The sequence below is a fragment of the Paroedura picta genome, chromosome 2, assembly GCF_049243985.1.
Source record: "Paroedura picta isolate Pp20150507F chromosome 2, Ppicta_v3.0, whole genome shotgun sequence".
Lineage (NCBI taxonomy): Eukaryota > Metazoa > Chordata > Lepidosauria > Squamata > Gekkonidae > Paroedura > Paroedura picta.
The window spans coordinates 61,917,740-61,928,542 of record NC_135370.1 but is presented as its reverse complement, the minus strand read 5'-3'; the positions used below and the strand labels follow the sequence as shown (position 1 = coordinate 61,928,542).

Genomic DNA, 10,803 nt, shown 5'->3' with positions numbered 1-10,803 from the left:
TACCAGGCAGCCTCCAGTCCAGCTGTGAATCCGTGGTTCAGCCCTGCAGCCCTTTCTGGATGGCATCGAGTGTTAAAATCAGAACGGCAGAGCTCTGCGGAAAGGGCTGCCGGAGGGACGTCCCCGTTCACAGGATACGTTCTTCTTTGGCAGCCGCACACCCAGGCGTGATGGGCTGGATCTGCAGGAGGCAGAGGCAGTGGGATAAAACAAGGGCTCCGGGTGGGGGTGGGGACCTGGCGCTGGGCTTGGGCCTCCTGCCCTCTGCACTCCAAGAATTCTGACAGGTCTCCTTTCCCCATCATCTGCAGCAGCCCCCATCCCTGAAGAATCCGCCCCCAGCACACGGATGGTGGCTGGGCCAGCTCCACAGAGACTTTGGCTCCTTCCCACGGTCCCGATCCGCATGTCCTGGGAGGGGAGAGGAGAGCCTTGTCCAGAGAGTGACTCTGCCTAGAGTTGGGCTGGGGGATCCTGCAAACAGTGTCGGCGCGGAGAGTGGCCCGGGGATCCCACATGCAGCCTGGTCCTCGTCGGGAGGTGTACACGGGAGTCCATGCAGCTTATCCCCGGGTGAGTCAGCGTGCCTCGACGGAGCCCTGGAGACGAATCCACGGCGGAGACTCGTCGAGCGACGCACCGGGTGTGCGTGTGTCTGTGTGGGGGGGGGGGGGTGGCGGAGAGAGGAGAAGGCAGAGTGGCCAGTCGCTGCGTCGCGGGCAGGGAGCCCACTGGGGGACTTCGGAATCCAGCAAAGACGGCGCGGCTGCCCGGGCAGGAAGGCGACGGAGGCCAGCGGCGCTTTTCGGACCAGCCGAGGTCGCCGCCCTTGCGCCCCGCGTTGCCCCTGGCCCCGACGCCCGTGCCCCCCCCCCCCGGCCAGCGGGCGCCTCTTTCTGCCTGCCTGCCAGGCTCCTGCGTCAGGGCGCCGGTGGGGGAGGCCCCTTCGGAAAGGCAACCCGGGGGAAGTCCTGCGCCGATAAAAGAGCGGCGAGGGCGGGGGGGGGGGGCTTGGTGAGGGGGAGGGCAGAGGGGGAGGGCAGACCGTTGCCAGGCGCCGGGGGCGAGAGCGGGCGGGGAGTCCACCTGCTGCTGCTGCCGCCGCCGGAGGAGCGCCTGCCTGCTCGAGGGGAGCGGCTCGAGGGGAGCGCGCTCGGGAGGGAGGGAGTGAGTGTCGGTCGGTGGGGCTGGGCGGCCACGCGCGGGGGAAGGGAGCCGCGGGACGGTAGGGAAGCGGAGAGGGCTGCGGGCGCCTCGACGTCAGGCTGGCCGCGCTCCTCTCCCGCCGCGCTCCTCGTGCCCTCGGCCGGCGGTGCTGCGGGTGGGCGGTGGGCGGTGGGCGGGCGGGCGGGCGGGGGTGGGTGGAGCGGGGCCTCCGTCTGAGCGCCTCTTCGCTGCGCCTCTTCCCGCAGGCCGCGTCGCCGTCGAGAGAAGGCAGCACCATTCCTTCGCCGGGCAAGGAGGACGTGTGGGCGCTCGCGGGGCGGCTGTGGCAGAGGAGGAAGCGCCTGGTGGCGGCCGCCGGGCTGGCCCTGGCCATGGGCCTCGTGCTGCTCATCGCCGTGCCCCTCCTGGTGCAGGCGCCGGCCAAGGGGGCCGCGCACTACGAGATGATGGGCACCTGCCGCATGATCTGCGACCCCTACAGCCCCCCGCCCGCCCCCGGCCCCGGCCCCGCCGCCCCCGGCAGCACGGCCGCCCTGGAGGGCCTGCAGGAGCTGGGCGCCAACCCGCCGCCGCCGCCGCCGCCGCCCTTCCTGCAGGGCCCCAAGGGCGAGCCCGGACGGCCGGGGAAGCCGGGGCCCAGGGGCCCTCCGGGGGAGCCGGGGCCGCCGGGGCCGCGGGGGCCGCCGGGCGAGCGGGGCGACGCCGGCCAGCCGGGCCTGCCGGGGCTGGCCGTGCCCGGGATGGGGGCCCCCGGCGCCGGCCCGCCGCCCGCAGGAGCCAGCTCGGCCGAGAGCGGCGGCGTCGGCGGAGGCAGCAGCAGCAGCGCAGCGCCGGGCGCGGAGGTGACGGGCTCGCTGAGCGCAGCCTTCAGCGGGCCCAAGATCGCCTTCTACGTGGGCCTGAAGAGCCCCCACGAGGGCTACGAGGTGCTCAAGTTCGACGACGTGGTGACCAACCTGGGCAACCACTACAACCCGGCCACGGGCAAGTTCACCTGCCAGGTGCGCGGCATCTACTTCTTCACCTACCACATCCTCATGCGCGGCGGCGACGGCACCAGCATGTGGGCCGACCTCTGCAGGAACGGGCAGGTGGGTGGCCGCACCGGGGACGGGGGGCGGGGGACGGGGGGCGGGGGCAGGCGGGACCCCTCGCCGCTGAGCGCGGAGCCACACGCGCTCCCATCCCAGAGACGACTTTCGGCCCCCGGATCTCGCCCGGTTGCTGCCTCTGGCGGGATTTGGACTGGAGGGGGCGGGAAGGGAATCAAGAGACGGAGAGGCATATGCGAGCCACTGCTCAGCCTGGCTGTGAACACAGGATAGGAGCCCAGCGTCTCATGAAAGGAGTCTCCACAGGGCTCCCAAACTGGAAACTTCCGCAAAAGGGACTGGCAAGTTCAAGGGATCTTGAGGAAAAAATCCCGGCAGCCCAGCTGTCAAGGGGCTGACAGGGGACCCCCATATTTCCCTGCCAGAGCCTAACTGGGGTCCCAATCTTAAGAATTTCTTGGAAGGATTTTCATTTGAAGTGGAGGCGAATGAGGGATTCTGAGGCGTTGTCCGGGAAGGGTGGTCAGGAGCAAGGCCGGTGTCCAGGGGCACCTCACAGACCAAGAAGGGAGCAGCTCCTGTCCTGGTTCATCTGCTTTGCCTCTCAAAAGTTTCTCCTTTGGAAATCTTTTGGGTCTCTGAGGAGCAACTGCACTCTGATCTTGCTCTTCAACTGCAGGCCAGTGCAGGTCCCCCCCCACTCCCCCCCCCAAAAAAAAACACACATCCTCCTAGAGTCTGGGATGTGACTGTGGGTTTGGGTGGGACATTCTGGCGGGACACTCTGAGCCTGCCAATGCAGATGGAGGGAAAAGATTCCCTTGGGGTCTTTGAATAGGAGCAGGAAGGGACTGCCCCGATAACTTTCTCCCTTGCCTCATATTGTCCCTTGTTAAGAATGATACTCCGTGGTCACATCTGTCACATCCGGATTCCCTTTATAGGTGACAAAACTGGTCTGGTGGGGAGCCTTTAGATTCTTCAGATCTCTAGTTCTGTGGCCCAGCAGAGGATTTGACCCTGTGGGGGACTCTGGGCCCTTCCCCCTCCTCCTTCAAAGGGACAGACACAACTTTCCAGTCACTTCTGGTCACCTCCCGTACTTTTGGGCGGAGGCGCTTTGCACCTCTGGCTGTTCCTTATCAGGAGCTGGAGAACACACTGCTCCTCCCTCTCCCCCCCCCCCCGTCCTTTGGGTGGTTTGCTGAAAGTGGCTCTCCCTGGGCCCCATCCTTACACCAAGCAGGAGTTCATGTGCTGTGGACCATCACACTTTGCTCTGGGAGTCTCTCCTCCTGGCTGCTGGTGACTGGGGTCTGTGTGTGTGTGTGTGTGTGGGGGGGGAGACTGTCTCAACTGGACGGTAGCGATCTCTGTGAAGAAGCCCTAGAGGCTGCCCCCAGGGCATGGGGGAATCCCGCACAATGTTTTTCTGCCCCAGTGATCAATCAAGGGGCAACATACTGAAGGGAAACACTTGCCTATGAACCAGCTGATACCCCCCCAGCCCCCCCCCTGCAGACAGTGGGAATCTGGGCTCTGAAGTCTCATTGAAACGAGGGCGGTGGGTGAACTGCAGGATTCTCCTCAGCTACAATTGTAAAAAAACTCACCAAACCTTTCATGTTATCAACAGGGTGGGATCAGGTAAGCCCAGCCGGAAACCTTCAGCAGCACCTAGGAGGCGACTGGTTCAAGGCCCAGGAGCCTGGTGCTGTCAGTCTGAGGAGCCCCTGAGATCTCTGTGCGGAGGAGCCCCTTGGCCGGGCACTTGGACCCCACAGTGTAGGAGGGGAGACACCATCCCAGTCGAAAGGTGGGGGGGGGGGGAAGAAAGTTGACTGGGACACGCCACACTCCGAAAGGGCATTGTAGCCTCTTGACTTCCTCCTCTGTTAAAACACCCTCTTCTGGCAAGCTGGGATGTGGTCCATCTGCTGAAGCCTGAGCATAAGAAGTGCGGCTTGCGTGGCCCAGAAAGATGATCCGTCTTCACTCTTTGGCTTGCCTATGCAAAACCTTTCAGCACAAAGCATGGGAAAGGCTGTGGAAACTTTCTCCACAGGGGTGCCTCAGGGCCTCCTTGACTTAGGGCAGGCCTTCCCCCCCCCCCCATCCTTTCCTGAGATGCAAACTGTCTTCTCCTGCAGTCATGGCTTACTTGCTTGAGCCAACTGGTTGGGGTGGGAGGAATGGGAAGTTCAATTTTTTGCTACAAGATTGCCGTTTTTAAGGTCAAAAGCTAGCCTGCAGAAGTGCCGGGGAGGGAAAGAAAGAGCCATAGGTGTAACTGGCTCCTCTAGTTTAGCAGACGCTGGGAAACCTGCCCCTGCAGGGGACTTAACATCTGTGCCTGGAGAGTGCTTGTCCCTGTAAGGTGCCTGTCTTATTTGTTTAGAGATCTTCACTATTGCTCATGGGGTGTTGTCCAAAGAGATGGCCCCTGTTCTGGATGAGCAAGGCTGGGCCCCACAGAAGAATCAATCCATTAGGGGGGAGGGATATATTTATTTGCCTGTAAAATGTAGACAAAATAGGGATCCCGGGCACTCTAAGGGGACAAGATTGGAGATCGTGGTCAGTCCAGGGGTCCATGGCGATGGGTAGGGGATGGGATTTGTTTCTGCATGCTTTTTGGGCTGTGTGTTTGGGGGAGGAGAGGGAGACTCTATCTGGAGGCCCTGGTGGCTCCTGGCAGGCCTGCTGAGGAAGGGTGAGACGTGATGGGAGAAGAGAGCGAGCAGAATGGCGTTGGGGGCAATGGAACACGATTCCGATTGTCAAAGGCAAAGGACTGGAAATCCAGAGGAGGGGGGGGGGATGCTCAAGTCCCACGTCAGTGATGCAGGGCTGTGATATGTGTTTGAGGACTACCATTTATTTATCCCGTATGGCCCGTGTGTCGTGTAGCCAGGAGATCCTCCTAGGCTTGTTTGGCAGCCAGGCAAGGGGCGACTGGAAGTGGCTTGTCATTGCCTGCCGCCGTGTCACCATCTGAGTGTTTCTTTGGAGGCCCCCTATCTAAATACTAGCCAACGTCGACCCTGCCTGGCTTCTGAGATCCCACAGGATTGCACTTGCCTGGGCTGCTGGAGTGCCTGCAAAGCAGGTTTCAGTGGCCACAGGCTCCCTGAAGGGGCCTCACCTGGTTGGTGTTTGGCTAAAGCAATCCCAAAAAGGGTGTTAAATATTTTTGGAAAGAAATAGAGTTACTTGGGGGGGGGGAATGGGAGGAGAGAATGGATTTCATCATTACTAGAAGAAACTTTGCGAGGGAGGCTGAAGGGAGGAGAAAAGGCCCAGCAGGAGAAGTTTAGTGGTAGAACTCAGTGCCCCACGAAGTTGGGACGTCTTCGCTGCTGGCGGTTTGAAAAGCCAGGCTGAATTGGCATCTGTCTGCAAGGATCCAAGCAGAAAGAATATTTCCAGTCAAGAAGGTTAAGCTACACGTCGTTTACTGTCACGTCCAATGTCCTCATTCTGCACAAGGAGTGAAGGGAAAAGGAAAGGAGGCGATCCGGGTGGAAAGGGGATGAGATGCGGAGAATGCAGCAGGGACAAGAGAAGAGGACCCATGTTGGGGTTAGAATAAGTTAGCATAACAGGAAGCCGAGGGAGGGAGGGAGGAGGATGTGGAGGAATGTAGAGAAGGTAGGATGAGCAGCAGCAACAAGGGGAAGGGGTGTGTTAATAGGAAGGGAGACTCAAAACATCGGGATTGGGGAGGGATGCTACAAAGACTTGGATCGACAGTGTAGTGCTTAAGAGTGGTGTCTTCTAATTTGATTCCACACTCTTCAACATGCAGCCAATTGGGTGATCTTGGGTCAGTCACAGTTCTCTCAGAGCTGTTCTTGGAGAGCAGTTCTTTTAGAGCTCTCTCAGCCCCACTGACCTCACAGGGTGTCTGCTGTGGGAAGAGGAAGGGAAAGGTGTTCGGAAGCTGCTTTAGGACTCCTCTGGGTAGTGAAAAGCTGTGTAAAAGCCCGCCCCAGTCCTTCTCTTCTCTCTTTCTTGCATGCAATGCTTTGCAGGTGCGAGCGAGTGCCATTGCTCAAGATGCGGATCAGAATTACGACTACGCCAGCAACAGTGTGGTGCTGCATCTGGACTTGGGGGATGAGGTGTACGTCAAACTGGATGGAGGAAAAGCCCATGGAGGCAACAACAATAAGTACAGCACTTTCTCTGGCTTTCTTTTGTACCCCGATTGACAAAAGTGAGCATCCGAGGTGCGGGCCCATCGCCTTGTCCCCGCCATGCCTTTCCTGGGGTCTGCAGTCTCTTCAGGTCACTTTAAGTTCTGCTCTAAACAAACTGTACATGTCATTGACTGCCGTGTGAAAGAGAAACAAGCAGCTTCCCCCCTTTCGGCCACTGGTGTCTTTTTTGCCTCCATCCTGTGGTTCGCTACACTATGAGATGTTGAGCTGAACGCATTAACTGAGTCATGTGCACCATTAATTGATTCGTTCATTGATCATGGAATCAAAATGGGGATTTTAATCCACAGGGTCTCCGGCAAAAGCAGAATTTCAGCAGGGACAGACCTGTTGTTTTGCCATCTCCCAAATACATAGCATGCTTTGATTCAAAATGGAGCTGATTGGTAGAAACAGATTTTCTTTTTCTGTCTCGTTTTATACTTGTTTTCCCTCCAAAGAGCTCAAGGCAAGTCATTTCCATTTTCAAAAACACCTCTCTGTGAAAGTAGGTGAATCTGAGGGAGAGAGAGAGGGGGAGGGGGAGACTGGCCCAAGGTTGCCTAGTGAGCTTTGTGGCCAGAGGGGGGGTTTAACCCCAGGCCCCCTCAGCCTGAGATGACACCCTCCCCCCTGCCCCACACCGGCTTGCCCTCGACCAAGCTGTCTTTGCTGTTGAGTCAGGAGAATGTGTAACCTTCAGTATGTTGCCTCAAAACATTCCAGTGCTGGGGGAACCATACTGATTTTATCCAGTCTGTTAAATGCAAACTATTCTATCCCAAGGCCACAGAATCACTTGAACAATCAGGAAAGAAGTTTCATATCCAGGTTTTCTTGGTCTGAAGTTGTTCACAGTCATAGTGCCTGAAACGCTATTCTTTTGCTGGGAATTATATATTGATGACTGAGTGTGTGACTTTCCACACACACACACACACATACAGCTGCAGATTCAGTCATGGATATAAGAAATTCCAGACAGAAGAAATAGAAATATATTCTACTACTATATATAGTAGTCAAATTGTAGTTAAATAGATATTTTTTGCTGGCTTCATATTTACTTTCAAAGTGGCCTGTCCAGTTCTCCTTTCTTCCATTTTTATCCTCACAACAACCCTGTGAGGTAGGTTAGACTGAAAGTATGTGATGGGCTTGAGGTCACCCAGCCAGCTTTCATGGCAGAGTGGGATTCCAACGGAGGTCTCCTCGATCCTAGTTCACCACTTTAATTGCTCGATCACATGGGCTCTCATTCATGGAGCTGCTGATCATCTCCTCCCTGATTAAGCATCGAGAAATGTCTATTCACCCCCGCCCTCCAAAAAGCCCCTGTTAGTCCAGAGGCACAACATCTAATGTTCTGAAACCAACCAGCCCATTCTGTGTATGAAAGAGGCCAAGGGTGTTTTTTTTAAACTGCTACATTAAACAAACTAACTGAATTCTAGCACTTTATTTCTCTTTATGTATTATTATTGCGTTTGGAGAATAAGACAGGATTATAGTGAAACTGCACTGACTGTTCTTGTGCTGCTTTGTATGTAGGGGATTTGAGTCTGACCATTTTGATTTCTATTCTATAAATAAATCTATATATATTTCGTTATTTCCCCCATTCACCCTTGTGCAATGCAACACGTGTATGGGTGATAATGTTGTTATCTAAAACAGTAAATCTCCTGTCTTTAAAGCAAATGAATGAACGCAAGAAAAAAAAAGAAATATCACATTAAATTATCTTTTTGGACAAAGGGTTTCTCCTGTGTCTCTTTTGGTGTTGGCAAAGGGAGAGGCATCCTGCATGGAACAAGGAAGTGGGGTTGCTTTAGCTTTTCGGGGGGTGGATGTGTGTTTCGTGCACCACAACACAGTTGGCTGCCTAATGCAATGAGGCTAATATGGGTCGCGTCGTCAGCAGGCTTTGTGCATTAGGGATCCTGCATCTGGGGTCAGAGGCGAGTCTGGGCAGGCCGGACGCTAGGATTTTATGCCCACCACCAGAGCCTGCATTTCAGTGAGGAAGAGCAGCTGGCTTGTTCTTCCTGCAGTTTGGAGAAAGGCATTTTCTAGGCAAGAGCCGTGTCTGAAATAAAAAGATAATGGTCTGGATTTTGCCTTCCCTGGTCCCTTGAGGAAAAGCAAAGGGAGAGGCCCATGTGGAAGAACTGGATGGCCTCAGCCCCTCGGCATGTCTTTGGCCGAATCACTGTAATCTGGTTCGAAATGTGCAATGATGGCTCAGCTGGTTTCTCACAAAAACAATCCGGCATTAAATAAGCCTGTAGGAAATATCCTTTGGAAGCATATGCAATGTAAATGTAAGCGTGGAGAAATTAGGCAAGTCATGAGACGGGCAGACATATATTCTTTTAATTGACAAATCCATCAGCATGTTCTCTTGTCAGGATTGACAGCTCAAGTTCTCTGTGTTTTTGCTTGTTGTTCACCAAAAAGAGGCGCTGCTGACGACCGGGAACGTGGCAGTTGGAGCTCTTTTGATGCTTCTTTTCAGTTTGTTTTGATTTTTAAAATGATAAGACTAGCAAAATGCAGGGGGCTCCTGGGAATTGTAGTCCATGGACATCTGGAGGGCCGCAGTTTGACTACCCCTGAGCAAAAATATGGGGCAAGTGTATTGTTCTGTGAAGTTCTTGGCTTGAAGTTGATTCTTGGGAAAGAGCGAAGTCTGTGCCCGCCTTGGAAGGGAGTGGGGAGCACCAGGAAAGGGAAACTTCCCCTCCCACGGCCGACAGCCTTTATGTATGGAGAGGGAGAACAAGGAAGCACAGCACCAAAAAGAGGAGGCAGAGTGGGAGGGGACAGAGCTCCAACCCAACACGGGAAGCTGCACTTTGGGCATGGAATCATTCCTCCAATAATCTTCTGCTGCTTAGGCATTCTCAAGCTGTAGACCTGATTGTCAGTTAAAGCCAAAACTAGAAGCCAAAGTTATTACGGAACAGGTTTCCATGAACCAGACTGCACTTCATGAGAACTATATTGGCAAAAGAAATCCATCGCCAGCTCATAATCTGTTGGGGGATGGGCTAGGTCCGCTCTGATGGGACCATTTACTCTTTGTGACTAGTTCTTGTTGTCATCTGCGCTCTACTTAGGAGTGCTGTGCTACCCTATGCTGGATTATTCCAGTCCAAGATCCCTGATTTCCTGGCCTCATTTTGCCATAATGTTCTTCTTCCTCCTTTCCTCTTTATACTCGTTTTATATATTTCTGCTTCCTGCAGGTAACCCTTCATGCACTTGAAAAAAATAGCTTCTGGTGTCTGAAAGCGTATGCCACAATCATTCAGCCTTTGAGTTGCCAGAAGACTCTCCCTATATAATTCCTTCACAGAGTGATACCTCTTGTGCTCTTCTGTACATATGAAACAAAGTTTCATATCCCAAACCATTTTCCTATCAGCTCTCTCTTTCATCCCCCAAACCAGTGTTATCAGCGTACCTGTGCAAACAGCGAAGAGATGAGTGCTACTCATTCATTGGCCTGGGCAATAAACATGCATCTTCAAGGTAGTACATATCACTCTGGGCCCTCCTATTTTCTCAGGATTCTACCAAACAACAATATTTTCTTACATTTTGTTCTCATTCCGAGTACATTATTTTGATTCCAAGTGAGTGTGGAATGCAGTGGGACAGTGCTACAGAGAGTGCTTGGGACATCACGGGTTAAGAGCAATACACCTGCCCTCTTTACCATTGTGAGAATTAAAATAAGCTTTATTTATTTACAATGTTATAGCTACATTTACTATCTGTCTCTGCTTTACATTTGTGAGTATTGGTCAGCTAGTGGCTGGGGACAATGTTTTCCAAGGGGACGCCTGCGTTGCTTTTTGTCCCACAATGCCTGTGTGTAATCTGAAACCATAAAACAAATTCTAACCCAGTTATGTCTGCAGGGATGTCCTCCATTGTCATCTTCAGTTTGGAACAAGCTGAAGACAAGGGCTTAGCACTATGTTTTCCCACAAAAAAAAGCCATCTGTTTTTCCTGTTTATTTTGATTTTCCCCAGAGGAAATATTTCACATAAAGGATCTCATACTGCATTTCCAACATTGGTTTTATCCTGATATTGAAAATTTTGTTATACTAGTCAATTTTGATTTTAATGTCTATATTCCTATATTTGTCTATGATAACAAACCACACATTATATAGACTAGGTTTCACCCAGCATGCTGTATGGGACTGCTGTTTCCTCCCATATCAATTCACCATAGTTTTGTGGATCTTTTCCTTTTGGAGAGCCAGTGTGGTGTGTTGGTTAAGAGTGGCAGTTTCTAATCTGGCAAGCCAGATATGATTCCCTACTCCTGCATATGCAATCAGCTGGGTGATCTTGGGCTAGTC

At 53.8% G+C, this 10,803-nt stretch overlaps 1 protein-coding gene across 3 annotated transcripts; it reads left to right on the top strand.

Moving 5' to 3' along the window:
* The first annotated feature begins 202 nt into the window (after positions 1–202).
* C1QL2 (complement C1q like 2) lies at positions 203–8,178 on the top strand. 3 transcript variants are annotated; one of them, XM_077320291.1, is made up of 3 exons: positions 203–573; positions 1,413–2,168; positions 6,254–8,178. In XM_077320291.1, exons 1-3 carry the CDS (start codon positions 517–519, stop codon positions 6,431–6,433), a joined length of 993 nt encoding a protein of 330 aa, XP_077176406.1. In that variant the 5' UTR covers positions 203–516; the 3' UTR covers positions 6,434–8,178. The 3 variants fall into 3 exon arrangements, with proteins under 3 accessions (XP_077176406.1, XP_077176405.1, XP_077176407.1); XM_077320290.1 differs by having other exon boundaries at positions 1,413–2,258; XM_077320292.1 differs by lacking the exon at positions 203–573 and adding an exon at positions 724–819 and having other exon boundaries at positions 1,413–2,258.
* The last annotated feature ends 2,625 nt before the right edge of the window (positions 8,179–10,803 follow it).